This window comes from Perna viridis, chromosome 2 (genome assembly GCF_037379345.1).
Source record: "Perna viridis isolate PV_CMFRI_1.1 ecotype Kerala chromosome 2, ASM3737934v1, whole genome shotgun sequence".
In the NCBI taxonomy this organism is placed as follows: Eukaryota; Metazoa; Mollusca; class Bivalvia; order Mytilida; family Mytilidae; genus Perna; species Perna viridis.
In genome coordinates, this window is record NC_142446.1 from 11,651,487 (window position 1) to 11,678,241 (window position 26,755).

General features: G+C 32.0%; 2 protein-coding genes and 1 long non-coding RNA gene across 3 annotated transcripts; 1 reads left to right on the forward strand and 2 right to left on the reverse strand.

Moving 5' to 3' along the window:
* Window positions 1-941: 941 nt before the first annotated feature.
* LOC148623636 (uncharacterized) lies at window positions 942-7,189 on the reverse strand. Its single transcript, XR_015919467.1, has 4 exons — window positions 6,321-7,189; window positions 5,901-5,973; window positions 1,950-2,031; window positions 942-1,075 (listed from the first exon to the last, which is right to left on the reverse strand). It is a non-coding gene; the product is annotated as an uncharacterized LOC148623636 (long non-coding RNA).
* On the forward strand, window positions 1,069-19,103 carry LOC148623637 (uncharacterized). Its single transcript, XM_088565616.1, has 19 exons — window positions 1,069-1,819; window positions 3,801-3,862; window positions 4,009-4,126; window positions 4,585-4,659; window positions 4,994-5,082; window positions 5,340-5,413; window positions 5,611-5,699; window positions 7,107-7,190; window positions 8,280-8,335; window positions 8,486-8,563; window positions 12,926-12,986; window positions 14,165-14,267; window positions 14,784-14,830; window positions 15,253-15,298; window positions 15,495-15,550; window positions 16,857-16,952; window positions 17,963-18,007; window positions 18,266-18,355; window positions 18,886-19,103. The coding sequence occupies exons 1-19, from the start codon at window positions 1,466-1,468 to the stop codon at window positions 18,985-18,987; spliced, it is 1,725 nt and encodes a 574-aa protein (XP_088421742.1). The 5' UTR covers window positions 1,069-1,465; the 3' UTR covers window positions 18,988-19,103.
* Window positions 19,104-19,293: 190 nt separating this feature from the next.
* LOC148623638 (RNA-binding protein PNO1-like) lies at window positions 19,294-26,696 on the reverse strand. The gene is made up of 7 exons (XM_088565615.1): window positions 26,472-26,696; window positions 25,562-25,711; window positions 24,929-25,012; window positions 24,583-24,643; window positions 23,073-23,190; window positions 22,776-22,846; window positions 19,294-19,453 (listed from the first exon to the last, which is right to left on the reverse strand). Exons 1-7 carry the CDS (start codon window positions 26,667-26,669, stop codon window positions 19,386-19,388), a joined length of 750 nt encoding a protein of 249 aa, XP_088421741.1. The 5' UTR covers window positions 26,670-26,696; the 3' UTR covers window positions 19,294-19,385.
* Between the last annotated feature and the right edge of the window lie 59 nt (window positions 26,697-26,755).

A 26,755-nucleotide genomic window follows, 5' to 3' on the forward strand; every position in this document is an offset into this window, starting at 1 on the left:
TGGAAAGGCACCCCTGATTTGTACTGAAACTCAGTAATATTTTTTTCAGTATGTTACCATGGCTACTGATTTTTATGATATTATTCACCAATGCACTTACAAATTACTTTAACCTCCACAAATCAAGGATCGAAAAAATATGTACTTTATTTAGGAAAAAACACTTGAAATTTCTTTGTTAACTGCCTCGGAACAGCTTGATTTCAAGAAAATGAGCTGAAATTTTCAGAATTGACCCAACTGTATATTACTACCAAAGCCATTTTGGAATATTAAATGCATTTTATAATATGATTCGCCTGAAATCGCTCACCGGTGCTCAGAAGTTGGCGGTCAGGGCTGTTTTGACATAAGACTTGTATATTTGCAATGATAGAGATTGAAACTGCTCACTGGGGCTCAAAAGTTGGTGGTCTGGGCTTTTTTGACATACATTGTATATAAGACTTGAATATTTTTTTTTGGAGGGTGGGGGGGGGGAGACATATTGACTGCTTCCCCAAAACAGCCCTTAATAGTGTACATATATGCACTGAAGAAAATTTTTTTTTTTTTTTTGAAGAGATGGGTTAAAACTTAAAAAGAAGAAAAAACCTCATTAGTTATAGACACAATATACCACATTATACATGAATGTTGGAAATTATTTGTTAACCACATAATCAGATTCATAAATTAACCACATTATCCTGCACCTCTTAAACCTTGATTGTTGGTCCTACTGTTCCATTTTTTCCGACATCTATGTCCTTATTAACAGTCTTCTAATTCACATCGACAATATTTATTCTTATCTAGCAATGAAGATAATCAGGTTCTAAATCCCAAGGACGGATCCAGGATTTCACTTAAAGGATCGTTTAAACATAGACATAAAATATGTCTCTGGTTTAGAGAAGAAAATATCGAGCAATTTTCGGCTGATGTAATCAATGGACAATTCCGTTGTTCAAAGTTTCCTGGTGAATTTCAGTTCGGATTCGGAACATTATTTTTTATTTTAAAAATCAAGCTGACTTTTTTACCTGTGAATACTCTTTGGTGAATGTAGTTTCCGTGTAAAGACATAACTGACCTAGAACAAAAAAAAAAAAAATAAAACAAATGAATATTTGGTTAAAAAAAAATAATAGTTTAAAACATCAGAGATATATAATACATACACACACATTTAAGTCTCTGTTAGCATGAAATTGCATATCATTCACATTTAATTTTTACGCGATATTTTTTGCCATGATCAGTTTTTGAACTTCTGATCGATTAATGAACTGTGGCATGAAGTGTCATAAACATTGGTTTTTGTCTCAACCTATCTCAGCACGACGCCTAATTGGTAAGTTGCTTCTCGCGACAAATAAAAATTGCATGCGTCGTCTTGTTGACTGGTGTGTCAACAAAAAGTTTACTAACTTATAGCTGAGATACATAGGTTATTATGTATTAAAAGCCTATAAAAGGAATCATGGAAGAATTGCTTGAAAGAAGTGATTTCAGAGGTCACAAGACCACGAAGACATATACTGCAGTTTATAACAGAGCAAGAAAAAAACGTAGGCAAAAAAGAACAACTATTGGATCTACAGAGCGGAATGATTCTTTAGTTGGAAAACAGGAAATAAAGAACAGTAAATTGAATATGAATAATATCAACACAGTTGTGCGTGACACACTGAATGAAATTGGTGGGGCAATGAACTCAAGGAAAAACGTTTTAGTCAAGAAAAACAGAATATTCCTCAGTGAATGTATCAATGAAGAAGACCTTAGAGCGTTGCAGACTGTTCGAGTTTGGAAATCTAGACGAACGGGGAAACCGGTAATGTTAGCATAATAAAATATATACAGGCAGTAATTCAACCTTAATTTTTCCACTTCAATTATATGTCAGAGGGGCAAGTAGGCGGTGTAGCCCAATCAACAACACAGAGGAGAAACGTTATACCCACCATTCCCCTGTCACCAGGGTACGTGGCTTGATGTATACCACCTCACTCATTGTACAAATCCATTCAACGGAGATCTGTTATGCTAGTAATATTAAATTAAGTAGTTAATAATACGAAACGAATTTGAATAAACTACATTCTCATATATTCTCATATAGATACTAAAACTTAACATTTCATGTTTTCTGTCAAGGAGTAGAATTGTAGTATTATACGATGTGTGGGACTTGATCCTTTTGTAATCAAAATTAATTTTGTGTACACAGAATTCTGTCATAACAAAGTCATTTTTGTCGTACAAAACTATGTTGTTCAGACTTGTTTTACGATCATTTCAATTTTGTAATGATAAAATTCCTTTTCATCATGACTAAATTCAATTTTGTAGACAAAATTCATATTTGTCGTATTAACATATTTGCGTAGAAAATTGACTTTTGTTACCTGATATGGAAATTAGATAACAAAAGTCAATTTTGTGAGACAAAATTGAAATTGTATGCAAAATGTCAGCATCCTGTGATTTTGTAATTAAAATCATTTTTTGTGGAGACAGAAGTGAACATTTAACACAAAAGTCAATTTTGTATGCAAATTAGTTAACAGAATCCCTTGGATATGCAAATGAATTATCTCATCGCGATTTTGTAAGAAGGCCTCTCATTGGGTATAGTAACCGCAGGTCTCGTAGGTTTCCGATTACTTCGAGCAAGGGCATATCATATGGTTGATGCGCTATTCCGCAAAAGTAAATAATACTATTAAAGTATATATGTCAGATACAGGACATTTTGTACAATTTTGATTATTCTAAACAAAATTGTGATGCGAGAATTTATTTGCATATCCAAAGGATTCTGTTAACTAATTTGCAAATACAAAATGACTTTTGTGACACAAAAGTGAATTTTGTGTTAAATTGCTTGCAAAAGTGATTTTGTTATGACAGAATTAAACTTTTTAAACACAAAATTTAATTTTGTCATAATATTTCTCAGTTTTGTGTGCCAATTAGTTCACAGAATCTAAACTAATTTGCATACCAAATTGACTTTTGTTACCCAATATTCAAATTATGTAACAAAAGTGAAGTCGGTGATACAAAAATGGATTTTGCCATGAGAAAAGTAACTTTTGTCCACTGAAAGATTACTTTGTATGACAAAATTTAAATTTGCAGTATGGTATAATTACATTTTCATGACTCTGTGGTTTCGGAGAATTTGGGATGGAAAGATGTTTCTCTCCCCTGTCGACGAAAGACAAAGTCTATGTTCTGCATCACAAATCCCAAAAGTAATTGAAAGTGGAAATGCAAAAAGGTACACAATAGCATCTTAATCTGATGATGGTATGAAATTTTCATCTAATTCCGTTCAGTGGTTTCGAGAAAGTTGCGGATGGGAAGATGGCCCCTACAACACTCTATATAGGGCTAATGTAATTTATACATTTTATTTACCTTATTTTATATCACTCCGCTAATTTATGAGGAGATGTAAAAAATGAAGAAGCAATTACCCTCTACATAGGAAATTATATCCACTTTAAAACAGTCAACGAATGACAAAATCCATGGTTTGCACTATGTAACCCCGAAAGTAATTCATACGGCATAACGGACCCCCCCCCCCCCCAGATATCGCTGGATTCCGAATGGATTAAAAAAATAAGTTTGAGGTCACTGCATATCACTTTAACAACACTACAAATTGAAATATAAAACACAAAAAATGTTTTTTTCTTTCAAAACTGGTTATCAGCAAATTGGATTTGGAGGTTCTATGTTCGTTTGTGTTTCTGGTGTGTTAATTCGGCGGTAACAGATTATTTATATTATTTATACTGCAGGGATTTGACAAATTTAGGAGGACAGTCGACTTCATCACATTTACACTGAAAATCTTCAACTGGTGAGTGTATGTTTCTGATCAGTTTCGACATTATTTTCTCGCAAATTTAGACAGTGAATCATATTAATGCATGAATGCTGCAACAATTTTAAACTTTGTAACTTACGACCTGAAATGGTAAACCTGTTTATAACTATTTTTTTCAGTAAAAATTCTTCTAAGCTCACTGAACATGAAACAATACTTTTCTTCATTGACACTCATACACAGGAGAAACAAGACAACTTATTGTTTGATGTCGCCCCATTCAAATCTATAAGTCAGGTGAGTTGATAATGAATCAGAGACATTCATTACTTGAAGCGATCAAATTTTTTTTTTACCGTATTCTTTGAGAAGAGTTATATTATTTCGTTGTTTATGTAACTGTTTGTTAATCTGAATGACTATAGAGCGCATTACCCCCCATCATTATTAAAAACCAAATCTAAGCGCAGCCAAGTCTCTTGTATTTTATTTGGATGAAACAAAATTTATTATATGCAACAAATTGAGAAGAAAAACTAAACTTTCAGTTACCGGTTTATATAACTTTAAGTCGCAAGCGATATTTCAGTTTTATTATTGTCTGGAATTTATTTTCCAAACTATCTTTCCTTCATTGCGAAAGGTATAAAGTAGAGTGATTCTGAGACATGTATATATAAACCGCTCTAAAGTTCAATAAAAAAAAAAAACAATTCTTACATTGACTATATACAGTGACAAGTTTTAATTTCCAGAAAAGTTTTGTGAATTCTGTAAAGGATATACTTGAAAAGTCATCCCTTCATAGGACAGAAGCTGATATTACTTTGGTAGGTATGATACTATAAAAAAAAATTGTGTTGGGTCTTCATTATGGTGCACTTATTTAGTATGTCTATTTTGTTTTCATGAACAAAAAAATAAACAAACAAACAAAACAAATCAAAATGAAAAAAAAAGTTGATTAAACACAGACATGCAAAATGAAACAAAAAAAAGACAAACAAAACAAGGCAAAATGAAACTAAAAAAAGGAAACAACAATATAGACCTACATCAAGGCAAAAAAGTCTAACTACAACAAAAACATAAGTTAAAAGTGAACTTTCTCGGACAGAAATACTACAGTTACAGGATTTTTAATATTGTTAACCTATTTTGCAGCTGCTAAATATTTTAAGGAACTTCAGCAAGTTCTCAAGTTATCCATTACATGTACAGAAAGAGTTATGCGCGAAGGCATGGTATTCGAGGTTAGTTATGCATTACATGTACAGAAAGAGTTATGCGCGAAGGCATGGTATTGGAAGTGAGTTAAAGATTACTTACAGATTGTTAACATTGAAGTTATACACAAATAGCTCATTGATTAGCACATTTGGAAGGGGTAAAGAAAACATTATAACTTGTGAATATAGATAAACAAAAGAATTCAAACCATTTATCCCACTTTTGAACTCTTAAAACGTCGTACGCACCAGCTACACCTATGTTTTCCTTTTAATTCCAGGTTTGACAACAGTCATGTGATAGCAAGAGAAGGGCAAAGGGCTGATTTTTATTATTTCATACTATCAGGAGTAGGTTTGTATTAAAAAATTTTAAGTTATCAATTATTTTGGTATTAATATCATGTTTTGTTCTATAATTGGTTTAGAGGTATCTTATGTTATACACAAAATCTCCGTTTAGATTGACACAATTTACATTTGTGTTATAGTCTAACTCTTCTGTTATGTAAAATTCTTTGCTCTTTGTAAGATCTTTAACTGTATTTTCAGTTGTATCACGATGCTTAGGTAATACTATCAAACCCGAGGAAAGAAGGAGACAACTTGCTGAGTTTCATAGAGAGGGCGATATCATAGGAGTAAGTCTACTGTTATATTTTTTTTTCCATTTAGGAATGATACGGGACTATTCCGTGGAAAGTATAGCATTGAAACAGAGCATCAGTCTTGAATGTGACCCTTTGACTCTAAACTTTCTAGATTACATTATCATTATTAATCGGTAATATTATAAATGTAGTAGGGTTGGGGCACTAGGACAAACAAAATCAACTGCTTACCATATGTATAACTACATTTATTGGTTCGAACACTTTCCGCCAACTTCGGACATACAGGAAAGAAAAAAACACCCTGTAATATAATTACGACAATAAGCTACATATATGGAAAGTATACAACATTATAAATAATAACGCATAAAAGTATTCACACCTTAAAGCACGTGGCAAGTCACTTAGAATAACCGCATTTAAAAAAAATAACTATTTGCGTCTTGTAAGTAGAGCATGTATCTACATTGCAAAATGAATATAGTACGTTTTGCTAACTTAAGACAAAAATACAGATAAACTACTCAATCAATTATGTACTGTTCCAGAATTCATATTAAACAAGTTGCTATATAACTACCCAGTTCAAAATATAGAAAAAATGAAATACAATCATTCTGTTAAAATAACTTAGCAATTACAGTATACCTTGTAAGTTTGTACAAAGGCTTTTTGTTCGTCTCGAATAAACAGGTGTCAAACAGTCATACCTACAGTACAATATACAAATCATAAATATCTTTTTTCAGAAATAGTGCTGCGAAAAGCAAAACTTACATCATATTTATAAATGAACACAGTTTAGATATTTAACACATTACCAATGAAAATGTATGTTCGCACATATTCTAGTGAATCAGGATTTAGACATCTTAACTTTTAAACCGCAATTGGTTTTCTTTAAAATAAATTGCGTTGAGATTCTTTTTACCAACTAGCGCTCATCAGTTACTCACTTCGATCGCACATCTGCTCAAAGCCACTCATTCCTATACTTGCGCTAAATCGTGAATTTTTGAGGTAGACATTAGAATAATTAGTAAAGAGAAAGAAAAACTGAGAATAAATATTGAATCAGTATACAAAATACTACAATTCTCCCTGTAACATTAGCACATCTGATAAGCTCAACTATTGAATTCCCTCTGACTAGATTCCTGCCGAATAATTTCAATCTGAACTCAAACCAGTAAAATTCAATACCTAAAACACCTGACCAATTTCACACCTGAGCGAACCTGAAATACTAGAATGACCTGAATCTTCTCCCAGTACAAATATACCTTGAACAGGACAATACAAATATATTCTGTACTGAAATGTAAAATAATTAACACAATGAAAATGCACAAGTAAACCTATAAATATACATACATACCAAAAATACCACCTTACCACAAAAATATATGAAAGATATATTCAAATTGTTTTCAGGAGAGAGAAATTCTCACCAACACTGAAAGAAATGGAACATATGTATCAAAAGAATCAACAGAGGTGCTTGGTATGGACAGAGATGTAAGTATTCTGATCTACTCATTTTATTTTTTTTAAACAAACTTTTTAAAAAATCTTATGTAGCAACTATTTGATTTTTATGGGGGACTAGAATCAAATTTTAAATAAAAATCCCCTCCCCAAGAAATCAAACGGATGATCCCTTATTTATCACTCTATGAAAGTATCTTGTAATTGAGCCCTGAATGGAATGTGCAAAGGGAAAAAGTTGTTTTGTGCGCACATCATAAATATTGTGTGGATAGAATAATTACATTGTATACACAATATCATATTTTGTGTGCATGTTCCTATTAGGGTTCTGCATAATGTAGATCATTATTGATATTATTTCAGAACTGTTAATTGTATTGAATAATTAAAATGTTAAGAGTTTTCTATTCAAACAATTTTGGTCATAACTACAAATGCATTTATAATGTAACTTTCTACATAGATATTTTCCTGTTTCTGGTCAAATGTAGCTCAAGTGAAAATATTCATTAGTTGCACTTACTTTGGAAGCTTACAACCATGTATCTGAAAAATAAAATAAATATCCTAATATGTCGTTTATGTCCAAAACATTTACTATATTGCCATGAGTATTCTATTTCATTCTGAGTCCAGTTGTTTAGGTATAGGATTTATTATTTTTATATTCTGGGAAAACTCTCCCATGAAAGTTAAGTCAAAGTAATGATTGTGACAATACAATTAAAATGAATAATTGAATTAATTTTACTAACAACAAAATACACTATGATATTTTTTCAATGTCAATAGGTTTTTTTTTGGTGGGGTAAGGGTAGATATAAACTGCATACTTGGAATACCATGGCAAAGTGGGGACATTAAACGCTACCTAAGTACCCAATACCCATTTATATTGGTTTTCCTTGTTTGTAAATTTCCAGATAATTTAAAATTTGAAAATTGAATAACAGGACTCCATTCCCCCACTGTATTGAAGTTGATGTAGGTAGTCATTCAATCATTGCTAGATTAGGAAGTTACTGGAGGTTTTAAAATGTCATTCTGTATATTTACCACAAGTGCAACTGGTTTTCTCAATGATTTCTCTGCTTCTAATGATGTTTTCTCTTCCAGATACTCTTGGATATATTCAAATCATCAGGTGGCCTGGAATGTGTCAACTTCCTAAGGTTTGTTTTTTTTTCTATATTTTAAAATATGGATATACAGCAAAAAATGAGAAAAGGTGCAGTGAAAAAAAAAAATCACGTGACTTTAGATATCTGATAGAGTACAGCTATGATACAGAATTATATGACATTCTTTGGTTGTACTTTCAGGTCTATACCAGATCTACAAGACTTCCCATTACAACTACTTCAGACAAACCATTTCTTCTGTTCATCACATTATTTCAAGTAAGTTATAACTGGATTAACTTGGTATATTTATACATATTTTGTTACAGCTCTGTTCATACTAATCACGTCTGATTCATAAATTTTACACGAGCGTTCTTTTCTTGCAAAATCATACAGACATTCATATTTTCTCTTAACTAATAGAGTTTGAAATGATGTAAAAATAATACATCTAAATTATTCTAAAAGAACATATGACATAAAAATTAGTATGGTAAAACAGGAGTAAAATAATCATTATTATTACCTAATTATAAGGTTTTATCTTGTTTATTAAATATACACATATTTTTCTCTATTTTCAAAATTTATTCAGGACAGGGCGATCTATTGCAAGAAGAAAAGTTCGTTGGGATGACTCCAATTTTCTTTTTGAAATATGAAAGAATGTCAGTATAGTGTTCTTTATAAGAAATTCTATCAACAAGTTTTTGAGTAATTTAGGAAATATTGAAAGTTCCCTACAGAATCCATGTTATAAAATGTTGTAAAATTGCCTTTTTTAGGACTCATTACCTCAAGATCAAGTTCGGTGACCTAGCTATGCTTTTTACTTTTCTAAAATTCTAAATTATGTTCATTAAATATCATTTTTGAGGAAAATCTATCTACATGTACTAGAAATGTAAGGTTCAGACTCTGTGTGCTTTATCACGAGATACGTTCAATCATTGTGCTTTATTAAATATTGCTGTTAGGGTAAAGCACTGAATTTCTAAACTGTAATAGCTGTGGATTAAATTTGACCTAACCTGTTTTTTTTTTTTTTGTCCTGTTTTGTAAACTGAAACAAGATGTTGCACGCCACAGTGTGCTAAGAGTACCCGGCCTCAACCATCTGTGGTAAACATGAAGTAGAAAAGCCAAAAAGCCTGGGGTGTCAACGTATATTTGTTCCTAATAATATTTATTCCAAAAGGAAAAAAATGTTATAGGTTACAGACCACCAATTCAACCAATGAGCATTTGGAACGTACGCAAAAATAGTCCTACGCAGAAATTACCCCTGTTCCTCATAGTGCTGTGAAAAAAGTTCTCATCTCATTTAAAAAATTTCAACAGTTTCTGAAAGGAAAAACATTTCTGTACATTTTATAGGTGCATTTTGCTTCTTGTGATGTGAAGCCTAATCTCCATAATGATTTCTAAATATACCCTTATCTTGTGAAAACACTGGGATTTCCCATGCTATTTATAGACACTTAACTTCCGGTAACCAGTACTGCACTGCAAGTCTGCTAACCCCACATGCCATTCTGAGGATTGTGAGCTGATATATAGTCCTCTGCAGGTTAAAGTTAAGGTAAAATCCAGAGAAGCCATTGAATATTGTGAAATTAGCATAGAAGCCTATGGGAAGTGGAATTAGTGGTTTTTAGCCTGAAGCTGAGGCCATGGCAAAATGATAAGTTTCTTGGAATAGTTTAAACTACTTGAAGATCTTGTAAACTTTGCTATGAGAGGAATACACTACAAAAATCCTTCAAAATATGCATTTTTTTTAAGTTATGGGTCCAAATTATGGAAAATTGGTCTTTTTGGCTGAATTTTATGTCCTATCTTGTGAAAAGTGTAGAAAATTTAGTAAAAATATCAAATATTTAACTTTGAGGGCTAATTTTACTTAAATATGGTGGTAATCAGCACTTGAAATCAAGTTTTGTGTAAATTTGAGCAAAAATTTGATTAGAAATGAGGAAAAACTCACTTTCATTACTGCGGTTAAGGACATATAAGCATTTCCCTATGGCAACATGGAAAATGCATTTTTGAGTACTTTTTTTGCTTTAGGTGCCCTTTACTTGTCATGTCTTATTGTGAAAACACTGTATTTACAAATTTAAAGCCAAAGATATTACCTTTTGCGAAAATTTAAAGATTTAGGGTTTTTGACATGTGATCAAGAAAAAGGGGGAGGCATGTCAGACATAAATTTTAAAAAATAGACCAATTTTTCAGAAAATGACTACTTTTAAAGGCTATCTCTTTATTAATATTGTTAAAAAACAAATTGTGATTGATTTTTTTTATTTGAAAAGTCAGAAAAAGTTCTTTGCAAATATTTAATGCATTTAAGTATGGTAGAATATTGTCACTTTTTTGCTCGCGCAACTTGGTTACCCTATATTTAAAAATCAAATATTTAAAAAAGTGCTTGTCACATTTCACTGAAACTTTGCAAATGCATTCAGTATGTGTATAGGAAGATACTTGTATAGTTATTTATTTTTTCTAAGACAGAAAGTGACTCTTTAGGTTACAGACCACCAATTCAACCAATGAGCATTTGGAACGTACACAAAAATAGTCCTACGCAGAAATTACCCCTGTTCCTCATAGTGCTGTGAAAAAAGTTCTCATCTCATTTAAAAAATTTCAACAGTTTCTGAAAGGAAAAACATTTCTGTACATTTTGTAGGTGCATTTTGCTTCTTGTGATGTGAAGCCTAATCTCCATAATGATTTCTAAATATACCCCTATCTTGTGAAAACACTGGGATTTCCCATGCTATTTATAGACCCTTCACTTCCGGTGACCAGTACTGCACTGCAAGTCTGCTAACCCCACATGCCATTCTGAGGATTGTGAGCTGACATATGTAGAATCATGCTGATATATAGTCCTTTGCAGGTTAAAGTTAAGGTAAAGTCCAGAGAAGCCATTGAATATTGTGAAATTAGCATAGAAGCCTATGGAAAGTGGAATTAGTGGTTTTTAGCCTATAGTAATATATGTTCTCCAGATTTTCTGTCATGGAATATTTGTTCCTTCAGTATTATTTTTGTTCCAGTAATAAGGAACTTATGTTATATTTTGATTGATATAACAGTTGTTCCTGATAAGCATTTAATTTTTACACCTGGCTGATTACTATCTAAATCAGAAAGGTGTTTTAATCAAGGGTTCATATTGACAATTAATAGTGTTCACTATGAGTTAGATGTATTTACCTGTGCACAATACATGTATGTAAAGCAAAGATGAAACCGATAAATATGAAAAAAAATTATATTCTTAAAATGATAGATCTTCTGTTGAAGTTTAGTAAATATCTTAAGTTGTGATATAAAGCTAAATTTCAATGAATAAAAACTGTTTTGCAATTTTGTTTACATGCAAAAAGTGAATAATTGTGACTAATTCTAAAGATATTACATTTTTACCATTTCAAATGAATACTATATAATATTATTACTATTCGGAATGAACATAACATTATACGTTCACACTGCACCTTTTGTGGATTTATTATCATACACTATTACCACATGAAACATCAGAAGAAATATTCTATAATACTTTTACCATTCAGAACAAATATCAAGTAATACGTTTACCATTCAGAACATTTATCATGTAACACTTTTACCATTCAGAACAAATATTCGATATTATACCTTTACCATTCGAAAAAATATTACTTAATATTTCTACTTTTTTAAATAAAGATACATTTAAGAATCAATATTTATACATGTGTATTATTTTTACCCTTATGAATAAAAGAAGCATGATGTTCTTTTACAAAATATATATTTCTAAAGACCAATGTAATTCAAATATACTGCAAACATGTATTTTTTTTTCAAGTATTTTTTAAAAATATTTCTTATCTTTGAAAAAAAAACAGAAAATGAAATTGAGAAGCCATAATATTTATTCCAAAGAAAATATATTATGTAACAAAAATTCCATTTGGAATTTATTGTATGTGATATTAATTTTGATGCATCGGTACTTTATTATGCATTTGGAAAATATATTACATAAAATAAACTTCAACTGGAATTTTTGTTCCATAATGAATTGTCTATGGAATAAATGTTATGGTGGAACTTCTATTCCGTGACAGGGGAAAGAGGAGGCACAGTTCAAATTATCATGCAGAAGCAACATACCAAATATCTTAGTTGACAGCTTGAGAAATTCCATTACACATTGAGGACAAATCTGAAAAATGGAGACACAATACAATTCATCATGCAGAAAGCAATGCTCCAAATATCCAAATATCTAAGCATTCCTCCAATAGAAGTTGAGAAATTTGTCATTATGCATCACTCCCCCCCACCCCCTCCAAAAAAACTACTGGGATCGGTAAACAGGAAGTAGATGAGCTACAAACACGAAAAGGGGAGACATGGTAGTGGCGGTACAAGTCATCATGCAAAAGCAATATACCAACTATCTAAGTTGAAATAGAAGCCGAAAAGTGTAACAGACAAACGGATGGACTAGGTGATTGCAGTGTTATTAGAGGGGTTATAAAAGAGGTTAGCAAGTTCCAACTTAACTAGACTGCTAATGTACCCTTTTTAGATGACCTGATATTATATATTAGATTTCTACATTTGTAGGAGAGGAGCTGTGATTGTGAAGAACAGTTATGACTCAGAGTGGGTTTATGCTGTCAGATCTGTAAGTGTCTTTCCAAGACTTTCCTTGCTTGTCAATATTTCCAAATTATTTTAAGTATACTGTTATGTATCCTGCTCTATCAGCAAGTATAGTTTCTGGTATAGAGGGTCATGCTTAATTCACTGCTCACAGTGATATTATCTGAAAGGCTGAGTAGTTCACACTGTTCAGTGATATTGTCTGAAAGGCTGAGTAGTTTCCACTGTTCAGTGATATTGTCTGAAAGGCCGAGTAGTTCCCACTGTTCAGTGATATTGTCTGAAAGGCTGAGTAGTTCCCACTGTTCAGTGATATTGTCTGAAAGGCTGAGTAGTTCCCACTGTTCAGTGATATTGTCTGAAAGGCTGAGTAGTTCGCATTGTTCAGTGATATTGTCTGAAAGGCTGAGTAGTTCCGATTGTTCGAATAGTTTTTCAGTGAATGCACAATCGATTTGACCTAATTTAGTCATTTGATAATATGGATATGTTTTACCATCACGGCAGTAGCATGAATTATAAAGCAATGAGAACAATTAAAACTGATAAAGTTGCTGATAAACAGTCATATGCTGTCTTAATGTTGAGCGATACTGCTGCAAACACTGAGCAAAGTCAAATGAGAATCAACAGACCATACCATGGTAAAAATAATAAGATAATCTCATGACCCAACATTTTGTGCAACCATAGGCAGTGTTTTATAAAAATGTATGAAGAAACCAGTCTATTAGAATCGAAATGAATCACACACATTTCTTTCATCACTTGTCTTAAAATACCTTTTTTACAGGATGCACATACACTTAAATTCAATGTAACATATCTTTTTTTGGTTGACACCTTTACATCATCTAAACTATGGAGAGTGGTGGTGTGCCTATAATTAATACAATTAGTAATCTACATGCAAGTTTGCCAGGGAAGATGGGAGTTCCACTTTTGTGAGCTTGATTAGGGCGGACACTTTGAAAAGGAGGGGAGCCAGCCTGGGTTCCTAAGAAAAATGGGTGCTAGGACATTATTTGCCATTTTTTGTAAACTTTACACATGAAAATGACAAATTTCCAATAAAAAGGAGGTATGCAAACCCCGTGCACCCCCTGGATCCACCACTGCTGTCCACAGTGATTGAACAAGTTTTAAGTTTTCAGTTGTATAAAACGATTCTATCTAGGTTTCTTTTTACGGATACTTTAGGGATCATGCCAAGCATTCAAAATGGTTACATTTCATGAAAACTCTCAAAATATAACACTACAGATGAAGAAGACAACTTTTCTGCCTTCCTTGGATAATAAAGGTAAGCAGGTTTTAAATTGAAATTCAGTTACTTAAGTTGCTCCACAAGTGAGTTGATTAAGATAAGTTCTGATTACGTACATGGTCCCACGGATGATTTAATACACAAACACATTAACATGTATACAAACAATTAGAATTTCTATCCAATTATGTATAGTTTTATCATAATAGCATATTTTGGCGGAGGAGTCTGGTGGTTGGAACCCCTTTTGTTTTGTGCTTTTTGGGGGCTGAAAAAAAGTGACAAAAAAAATTTGCATTGATGATGATGTCTCTATGATTTACCAATACACACGATTGAAATAAATCGTGCACCAATAAAAATAGCTTTCGTGAAGAATGGCATAGCTTGAACTAATTAAAGTATAAAATGACTTTCATTAAGATTTAATATTGAATACTTACCAATAAAAAAAAATTAACATTATTTTATTTCGTAAAGGGTGTACAACAGGCTCACCCTGAACAGTGCATCTCTTTGCTACTTTTTGACTTTTTTTGTTTTGTTTTTAAGGATCATTAAAGAGCAAGTCATCAGATCATCACAGAGCTTTAAAGAATGTAAGTCCTCATCTAGATAATGCTAGTCGTCGTGGACATCGATTCTTCAAAATAATATTGACAAGCCATCACTCATATCAAGGATTTATATTTAGCTCCTATATTTAACTCCTTTTTTGAATACATGTACTAGGATAAAATTGGAAATGATTTCTTGCAATATATTTATGTCAAAACTTAAGAGCATTAACTGTGGAAACACAAAACAGTATAAACTTTTGAGCGGGCGAGGCGGATGTTTTTCTTGATGACCATGTTCACTGATTGCATTAATTGACAGCAGTGGCAGATCCAGTTGAGGGGGGGGGGGGGGTCTGGGGCATACCAAATTTTTCAACAATTTTTAAAAATTGCAATTTTCTAAGGGTGGGCCTCCCCCCAAGATCCACCACTGGTCAGTATTTCTTATTTTCTTTTTGCAGGTCAGAAATAGATGCCAAAGGACACACCTGCCTTCCATTAATAAAGGTAGGCAAAATAGATCAAATAATTTATCATATTTCCACACTGTTAGTTACCCCTCTTAACCTGGGAATTTTTAACTATGTTCTGATGTTTACTTATCGTCAATCACTTATTATAGCATGTGTTTACCGATAACCATTTTAATAGTATCATAAAGTAAAACATTAAATCACAGTTACTTCATAATTATATTTTGTAGTGGAGAATTCTATTGTCAGTCAGAACTACTATGACAGTTCATGTTGTATGAATGAGGTATGTTATCAATAGTAAAATCCTGAAATCAATGTCTTTGTGGTGATATAAAATTGAAAAAACCATACAACTAAAGAAAAAAAACTTTGTAGACATAAGAATTCTTTAGGTATATTTTCTAAATGCCACTTTGCACTCAAAGAGCTGTTCTTATCTTATTGTGATGCACTGAATTGAGTAGGGGTATTAGAAAAGAGCAGATTTTCAGCAGAATAAACTAAATTAAGCAAGAGGACAACATTCTGTTATATAAAACTTTATACAAAAGTCTGGAATTCTGATTGGGAAATGGGTAATGAGTTATTTTAGTCTAATCCCTGAACATCTTTACTTGCCCGCCCCCACTGGACAGTGATTAGTGGATCAATATATCACCCCCGATGTCACAATGCATCACCCTCCTTTAGGATATGTCACCCTCTGACGTCATGATATCACCCTCTTCTAGGATATATCACCCTGACGTCACGATATATCACACTCTCATAGTTCCTAGTAATAATATCAATGTTTAATATATACCCTTATGAAAAACCCAGTGCCCCCTGTAAAGTACTAATTACTGGTAAAAGTTTTACAGCTTAAAACACATGAGATCAAACCCTGAACTCTTAGGGCAAGAAAGTTGTCAAACGACTTTAAAACCTGCAGTTAGACAAAAAAAAACAAAAACAAAAAGTTCAATTCATGCAAAGTCAAAGAAAATGATCCCTTTTTTTCTCCTTTATTCCTAAAAAAGTAGGGCAATAACCCTTCATATTCATCAAAACCTTCCATTTGTGGTATGAAATATAGTAGTACATCTTTATAGACCAAATCCCTGAATTAATTTGAGTAACCTTTGTGGTATAGAACATAATGGTAAAATATCAGAGATCTATACCTTTACACTAGAGTCGTACTTTAAGAGTATAATGAAGTGCTTATTTTTGGTCCTTTATTCCAAAATAATTAGACCCTTCAAACGAAATCAATTTATATTCAAAATTGATTGTGTGAATTGGAGCCTTGTTGTAAAATTTATCACGCTTCAACAACCAATATTAAAGTTATCACATGGAAACCAAGTGTCTAAGGATGACAACAGCACTATATTACATGACCCCAATTTTTTTGTGGTTGTATAAAATATAGAAATTTGTTGTATTTGGTTTTACAATTCTACAATAATTTTCCCCTCTAAAATTACATGAAAATTTGTTTACAAATAATTATTTTCCAAAATAAAAAGAACAATAAACCTTACTCCCATATTGTTCCTGTTTATCTATCTGTATTTAACATCTTAATACAACTAAATTTTCAGTGTTCAGAAAAATCAACTACAAAAGAAAGGAAAACAAACAATACTTTACAAACTTATTATGTCAAATTAGAACATCTAACAGAAAGACAGTGTTTTGTAAGTATGAAAGGCAAGCACCATAATGACATACTTGTAGATATGGAATCCACCTCAAAGGTCCTATCCATCTATGAAATCTAATGAAAATGGAAGTCTAATGATAACCCATATGCTAAATCATAATATCTTATAAAGGTAAACAAAAGATAGTCTAGATATGATTCATTACACCAAAAAAAAAAAGAAAAAAAATACAAAAATTTGACTTTAAGTAAATGTCATCAACCCTATAATGTGACACATCATCTTGTGATTTCTTTTCCACATACCAGATATCATAAGACTATCCTGGAAGACAAAAAATACATAACTGATCTAACAAGATCTTTAACATTGAAAAAGCCTATCTCCCCACATTCCACTATCAAAAACCTTTCTCAGTCTGGACAAAACAGAGCACTGAAGGGTGTGGGCACCCATAATAAATGTTTTTTCTCAACCACTTTCTATGTAATCAAAGTGCTGGTGTTCTTTTTTTATTCTTGTAAAAATTTTAGCATGAACAAAATTTAAAAGACTACATGATGTAAAATAAAACTATAATCATACATATGCATTTCCCATATTATTTAGAACTGTTTTCCCTGTACAACCTGAATGTCAATAAAATACAACTAACTTCTCAAGCAAAAACATTGATATTTAAACAGTATCTAACTTCACAAATTGTGTTCTGTTTCACCTTTTCCCCCATTTTTTTTTAAAAACCTGTCCAAAAGTTAATTTGCAATCACATTCAAAAGTGTTTCAACAGAGTATTATCATATACTGTAATTATACTCAAACAGAACTAATTTCAGTTTAAGAAAATAATTTCCTAGATCAATATATGATTTTCAAAACCAGACACTTAATCAATATGAATTTTCCTGCCAATCTTACTTGGTTAAAGTCATAGCTCTTCACATCCTGTTTATTAATCATAAAATATTGATGATAAGATTAAGTTTTTGACTGATAATTGTGTTAAGTGGAACATGCTTAGCACATTTAATGTTTCTTCACAGGGTCTACATTCACTGGTATTTGACGAAATATCCAATATAATTCTTGTAAGTAAATATAGTAATAAACACATCAATACTAATTCAAATGAAAGAACAACATTCCAAAGTCCCCTGCGTAAAACAAGTGCGGAAAACTTTAAATTAACTTCTATTAAGTACAGAAATAATTTTTTACAGGTAACTTAATTGAACATATTATCCTTCAAATGATGATAAAGAATTATTTTTTTAAGAACTTAATTTCACATTTCAATAAAAACACATTTTTCAACAAATGCTGGCATATTATGTTCTTTATTATAGGTCAGTAATGGTGCTGAGTGTATACTGATATCCAAACGATTTCTCAAGGATAACATCAACAAAGATATTAGACAAAAATTAAAGGCAAAGGTAATATGAAGTTGCACCTGATGTTGTGCTAGATGTACTCTTACTGGTACAGAAGTTGATATTGGAAAACACTAAAAATTATCTACAAAGTAAGCCACACACAAAATATAAAATCAATCCATCCAATGTGATACGATATTTTTTTGAAGAAAATTGTCTACATCATTCTATAAAGTGAAATATGGCAAAATTCCAAGAAACAGGAAGTTGATATAAGAGAACAACCCAAATCATTTACAATATATGCCCCATCTATATAGAGCCACACACCAAATTTAAAATTAATCCATTGGGAGCCGAGACTTTTTTTGGACATGATTTGGATGGATGGGCGGGGTAAGTGATTCCAATATACCACCAACTTTTTGAGTGCAGGAATAAAACAATATACCACCAGGTGATTTACTTTTAAGAGAAAAAAAAATCACATAATTTGACATCTTTAATGAAGATTAGTGTTGTGAACTAACTTCTGGCGATCATAAAAAAAAATATCAAAAACAGTTAAAACATTCAAAATTGTGTTTCAGATAACTCCGTATCCAAATTGGTCACAGATACAGAAAGCTGTTACTGGTGAACTCTCCTGGCAATCTTACAAAGGAAGAGTGCTTCATGAAACAATGAAGTGACTTGGTACATTGAAGTTAAAAGTTATATAAAATTTGTTTTTATCTGGATAATCTTTATTCCAGAGTTTACCATTACAGACATCTTTTTTTTTGTAATTTAAAAAAAAAAAATTATTTTTTTCTTTCTAGTTCCTGTAGCTTTCTATTTCTTAAAGCATTACTAACATATATCTGACTGGGTAAATTAGGTATCAGTAAGACAAGATAATTGCTGTTCAGACTCTATGCCAAACACCATGGTTAGGTCCAAGATGTTTAAGCACTTCAGACTTGGAGAAAAGCATTGGACATTATTTTAAGGCAAGCTAGGTTGAAGTTTTTATTCCAATTAAAGAAATTCGCCGATTCCATACAAGGCAACCAAATACAACTGAAAAAATGGCAACTTTAATAATAACTTAAAATCTCTCTGATGATCTGGCAGCAACGGTTCGTAAATTTCCATATACCTTTGATGGTGGGCTTCCTGAAACATAATAATACCAACTTAATAGTATGCACTCTTATTAAAACAGTGTTTTATGCAATTTTTTTTCTATTAAGTTTTGATTCTCAAAGCAAACCCTACACCACTGTCATGTCAAGAGACACATTGTCAATGAAAATGTAAAAATACTAGATAACAGCCCGAAACAGACCGTTTTTTCTTCTCGGAGGCAGGGGTGTCGTTTTGCATTTGAAAATCTACAAGTATTAGTGATGTCCAAATGTGGATTCCATGTCTATCATGAAATTTAAATAGACAAAATCCACAGAAGAGGATAACTTCAATTTCTTTTGGTTGCGCTATATCAGTTAAAACAGGGAAAAAAAAACAAAACACTGCAATATATCTATGAACAGATACATATAACTAAAGTACTTCTATTGTGTGGGATTAAACAGGTTATCATGTTTATTTTCATTCCTCAGATTTTGCACTCAATCATATGTTTTAAGAAAATATGTAGCCATTTTGGTGAGACATTGTGTGATTTTTGAGGGAATGAATGAAAAAACAAGAGGCTCCCAGGAGCCAGAATCCCTCACCTGGTTCAATTTTTGCCTTCCAATTTTGACTCAAGAAGACTTATCATAAGGATCATTTCATCAATTAAAAGTCTCTATCTATTATAGGTGTCAAGAAAATGACTGAAAACTTTTAAACACATCATTTTTTGCCTTTCAAGGGCAATAGCTCTAAAAGGGAGTCATCACACAACTTTGATCCCATTCTGACTTTTGTAGGCCTTACAATAAGGATCATTTCTGATATTGAAAGAATTTTGTAAAACCTAATGGTTTTTGAAATACAACAATGTATATGGGAAAATCATGTCAGACCTCTTTGTTCTATTTCTAGTAATGGTTGCAATGTTTTTTGACGGATAAAAAATCCCCACATCAGTTCTTTGCAGAATACCCTAAAGAACATTCATACTAAATTTTGTTCCAATTGCTCATGCAGAGTCAGAGGAAAAGATTTTTGAAAAAAAATAACATTAAAAGAGCAAAAAAAAAAAAAAAAAAATTGAAAAAGGGCAATAACTCCAACATGGCTGAACAGGTACTGAAGAAAATCTCATCATCCCGGACACTTACATGTACACATTGTTAGATTTTTGATAAACAGTTTAGGAGTTGTATGCAAAAAACTTCTGTCTGACCCCTATGTTCTGTTTTTTAGTAATGAGAGAACATATGTGGACCAATGTGGACTAGACACAATTCTTATGGGTGATAAACTACACACTTTTGACACAATTTTGCTGCAATCTCTAAAACACACAACTACAATCAGTACAATTTTTTGTTGCTGACAACACAATGATAGAATATGACTGCAATTTACTCTTAACATAAATTCCATATCTAAATATGATAATTAAACACCCCATTAAGTTTCAAAACAATCCAGTAAGTTGTTGAAGAGGAGTTGCAGACGACACATGAGACCAAGGTTTGCTGAAAATCGCGAAGGTTTAACAGCTGTCATTTCTACATATTCTGCAAAAACATAAATTCCTGCCAATATGCACATCCCAATACGGTAATCTAACACCCCAATGAGTTTCATTACAATCCTGCAAGTCATTACGGAAAAGTTGTGGACAACGCATGATTTGCAGAAAAAAAAATGCCCAAGTTCAACAGTCTTCATTTCTACAATATTTGTCCAAACAAAAATTTTTGACAGTATGCACATCTTCATGTGGTTATATTACATCCCATAAAGTTTCATGACAATGCTGCAAGCTGCAAAGACAATAGGTATGGCCGCAGTTTTTTAATTTGATGGTTTACAGATTTTTTAATGGATGAAATTTGGGTTGGTCGGTCAGAAAAAAATAAAAATAAAATGGGAAAAAATACATATTTTTTACTGATATTTCAAATAAAAACATTGTTTTATTTTCAAAGATTCCATTATCTAACCTGACATTGTTTAGAAGTGGGATTCTAATCTATTGTATGTACCTGCACATCATTTATAAACAAAAATTCTCATTCCAATTTTTTAAGTGTCCTATAAGTTCAAAGGGCAATACTTAAACAATGTTAATTTCCTCTATTTTTGTATCTATAGACTTCCTTATAGGTATGATATAGTTAGATTAAAACAAAGGCAATAAAAAGTCACTAAAAATTTATAATCAAAGTGTAAATTTGAGTTTTAAAATAGGGTTACCAGTAGTCAAAAACATATACTGTTTAATTTATCACTGATCATTGTTTTGGTGTAAACAAGTTGTGTTACAGTAGGGCCGAGTGAAATGTCAATATAAAAAAACCTACAAAGTATAGAAAGTACAAGAAGAATTCAGGAAAAAAATACATCACAAACTAGTAATTTGTCATTAATTGGAAGACAATGAAATTTGTCTTTTTTTCATTATGATTTCCCTTCGAAATTATCCTGTGATTTAAAAATTGTTAATCAAATTGCAATAATTGTAGGATGGAATGGTCTTAAAAAGAAGACAACAAATCTGTTTTAAATGAATTTTCTCAACTGTTTTATAAGCTCTCTTGCATACTTCTACACATAACTTCAAAGATTTGATTTTACCGCCTATTATATCTCCCCTTTATTTATTTACTTCCTGTCGAGAATAAAAACAAACCCACGATGTTTTTAAACTCTTGAATCATTTACAGGAACTGTTTACATTCTTTTCAATTAAAGGTTTGTGATTTTATCATCTCTAGCCAGTGTTCACTTGTTTCCCAAACTACCAAAACCCTTTTACATGTATTGAAGTGCTGAAATTTATACAGCAATAATCGTTTTATCTTCTCACTGACTGACTTTGCTTTTCAAGTTGTGTGAACTAAACTAGAAGCAGGCATTGTCCATAACTTTACTTTTTTTAAAATAGATGTTACAATTTAGCACTTGTCATTTTTTTTATAGTCGGTAGCAGTGAAAATAATAATTTGAAAAACTGAAATACCATTTTTATTTTTTTTCTCCTAACTGGAAAAATTGGGTCGGGGGATCTGTACACCAACAAATTAAAAAAAACTATGGCCTAAGTTCAACAAGCTCCTTATATGTCACTATGGAAACTGTGTGGCCATAGCTGCTTCTCTCGCAGCTGAGCAACACAAAAAGTTGATTATTTGTACAAGGTATTTAGATCAATAACCCCACAAAGTATCAGCATCTATATTTTCGAATTATATCTTCAAAAATTGGCCCATCAGAAGATTAAATAGCCTCTGGCAGCTATTTTAATCAAACAACTGGAACCAGAAGTTATCAAGTTTAATAAAAATCTACCCAGTAGTTACTGAGTGGTACATACCTAAGATTAAGTTACATATTGCCGTTCTTGCTACCTTGATATTTTGGAAAGATCCCAATATGTGAATCTTACTGAAAAAGAAATTTGTAAATATTTTAAATGACTTAGAGCTCTTAAATGGCTGAAATATTCACCTAGAAAAGTTAGAAAAATAGGTAAAAACTTCCTTGGTTTAACTAAAATTCGATGCTTACATGATAATCAACTGCAACATTCTATACAAAGATCCTAGAGCAGATAGAAAATGAAATATTCATTGTTAAGCTAATAGAATAGAATTTTGATCAAAGAATATACCTGTCTGCCAATACAATCCTGGTCTTGGTTACATTTTCTATAGTAAACTTAGTTTTCCCATTTTTGCCCGCCAATCGACCAATAGCTCTTGCAAGGTGGTCTCCTTTTAATGGTTTAACTACAATAACAAAATTAAATGAATAGATATCATAAAAAAAACCATTAACTATGGTATCATTAACCACTTCTAATGTTTCCATTACTTTAAAAATAAGGCTTTCAAAATCATTATGCTAATGGTACAATAATCATAGAAATTCTTCACAAAATTTACTTGAATAAATAATACTGAAAATCCACATTTTTACCTTTTCCGCAAACTAGTAGCATGGAGGCGAATTACTCACACATGTGAACAATATTCACACACTTTTGTAGTAAATTACAAATACGATTTTTAAGTACACATTCTCAGCTTTAATCTGACTACTTTTGATCCGAATACACAAATAATGCACTTGCTATGCAATCTTACAAAAGTTTTTGGTACCACATAGGGGGTGGCCATTTGATCTGGAAGTGGTTAATGAGACCTATGTAAAATATGAAATAGAGGTAAGTTATCTCCCCTTTTTAGTTTCAGCGATCAATTACCGGTATATTGCTTTATTTTTGTTTGTTTGTTGGAGTTTAACGCCTGAGCAGCAATATTTCAGCTATATTCAGGCAATGAACATGAAATGATGAAATGAAAAATGGGATGGGACAAATGGATAGTGGGGTCGACAAATTTTGATTGCCACTGGAAAAAGGGGAGAGGTGGTTAGGGTCGGGCAATGTAGCCTCCTGTGGCGGACCCCTATGGTTCCTACTCCGGGAGAATACCACAGTAGGGTTCTTTAACGTGCAAGGAACATGGCATCTTTCCCAACACAATGCACCACTATGGTTTGTGGTCAGGTTTTCTGTATTATAGCCTGACAACCCCAGCATATAACATGTCAGGGGTACCCCATTCCACCACCTGGGGCACACAACCTAGTTGCTCTGTGGGCAGAGCGCCCTAGCCCCCAGCTAGGGTTCTGAGCACTATTTAGTCGCCTTTTACGACAAACTTAGCACTGCTGCAGGCCTATTCTTTTGACATCCGGACCTGCACGGAAAGTATATTGCTTTATGCACGCCGAAAGCAGTCTTCTCCAACTAGATAAACTACAAAACATGTCATAATCAAGGCAGTTTTTGGAGGAGAAGTACACACAAGCTATATAACATTTATTAGAAAAAGTGACAGAAAGGCAAGGGTAAAATAGAATATCCCTCCTTTGAGCAAGGGTTTAATTAAATCTTGAATCACAAAAAAAAAAAAAAAAAAAAAAAATGTATTCCCAGCAATCTTATAAATTTTAGAATTTTTCAATAAATATACAAAAAAAAATTGAGAGGATCTTGTATCATGTTTAGGATGTTTGTTATTATATAAACTACTTAAATATGACATCATCTGTCATTTTAGGCATACAATGTGTATTGAAATATCAAAATAAATCAACAGACTTGTTTGTCATACCATCTTGAACTTGAAATGACTCCAGGTATAAATCATCCAGTCTAACTAAAGCTAAACTGTCCTGCAAAAAAAAAACAATGACAAATTAACTTCCAATTAGCAAGTTATGATGAAACATTTTATATACTGACCTAACTAACAAAAATGAAAGTAGTGAGGCAATATTAGTACAATGCAACATACAGCTGAACTATCATATACTGAGAAGTTCTATGTCACATGTTTGTCTCTGTAGATAATAACAAAATTTTTTCAAAGTATTGAAATTATATTTCATCACTATTTTAACACTGATTTACTAAGTATAATATGAAGTACATGTGTACTTCACTGAAATAGAACTTACATCAACATCAAAACCAAGAGTAAAGGCTCGTACAAAATCTGCTGCTTTTTGCAGTGCTCCAATGTCTTTGGTTTCTTTACAAGTCTGAAATGGTGTGACAGTAATGATATAATTCATGGCAGTCGTTATAGGATATCTCTGTACAGATTTTGTGATGTGTGAAAATCCCCATGAGCATCTATTGGAGCCTGAATTCAAAATAATTTTGAGTTACTGGAAATTTTACTTCGAATCATTTGAATTGTAATTTCTCTACAGATTAACATATATGTAACTTCCTCTTGTAATTAAAATAACTTCAGTCTCTGTTAATTGTCAATTTTGTGAAACACCTACCTGCAAGAACAAAAACCAAATGTTAAACATTTTTCACAAAGATTTGCTTGTAAATAATTTTACCAGAAATAAAGACAAATCGTTGATTTAAAAACTTTCTTACTAACCAACAAACCACAAATTTAAGTTTTTGTATCCCTCTTACTCCAAAATTTGATACCAACAATATTGAATGGAACACCAGTATGCTCACTTAGTATTTGGAAACTACTTGTCTTATAGTTGACACTGACAACAAAAGGACCATACCATTGTTGGACTCTAAGCTAATCATTACTTAATATTAAGTTTCTTCACCTTAATTTCAACATTTCTAGTTTTGAGATTGAATCTTATTTGTAAATGTAAATGTTCTACAATAGGTGTAAATATTTTCATCCAGTTTTCTTTCAGTGGTGTATATCTATTATTAGGGACTGGAATCTTTCTGAGTTCTGATTTTCCACCCTACAAAAGAATAATGAAGTATCAATACTTACCCTATCCATACAAAATGTGAAACATTATATGATAACTTATAACAATTTAAAACTTGCATCAATTAATTTTAAAACCAATAACATCAGTATTATAAGAAAATCAATCATAATTGATGGGACATTAAACTAAAATCTTTAAAGAGCCTCAATTACTCACCTTGTAAAAGTCTTGTGACCATATCAATTGATCAAGCAGATCAAAATAACATTTTTCATATACAGAGGCCCATATAGTCTTCACTGAGGATTTTATAGGCAGGGCTAATCATAAAGATCAATGTATCATTAGAACTATTTTTCTTTCTATTATGATTTTCTAGATTTGCTTAAGTTTTGATTGAAAGTGGATAATTCCCATGGTCCACAAAAAAAAGAAAAGAAAAGTAGCTCACAAGATCACTGTAGCTTTTTTTGATAAAGAACAGTAACTCCTCAAATAAATTGACGCAAATACAGGAGCCAAGAGAAAAGGAATGGCACAAATTTCAACCAGTTTGAATAGTACTTTTAGAATTGTGTAGAACAAATCCAAACAGATTTCTCCACACACTGGAATGTCTTGGATCTTCAGGATAAATTTAAATAGCTATTCATATGTATTTTAGATATATTGAATGCATTTGAGGCATAAAAGACCAAACTGAGAAAAATGATGTGCCACCCATTGCCTTAATGGCAAATTTATACACAGAATGGTATATCAAGTATAAAAATTAAGAAATTATTACAGTCAATTTATCACCGCTGATGGGTGGAAACACTGGACGTTTAGGAGGAGATTCCGATGTTTCCATCGTCTGTTGATCTTCTGTTACATCTTTCTGTAACTTTCTCTTTCTAGATTTCGTTCTTTTAGGTATAAAACCATCGTCTAACTCGTGTGGAGTTGATTCCATTTTTGTGTTTTGATCTGTTGATGTTGCCATTTTCACGTGTTGAAATAAAGGAAGTAGTAATTTGCGCATGCGGCTGTCATTTCTAAAGTGAAAGTAAAAGTTGCCAAGTGAGAAGA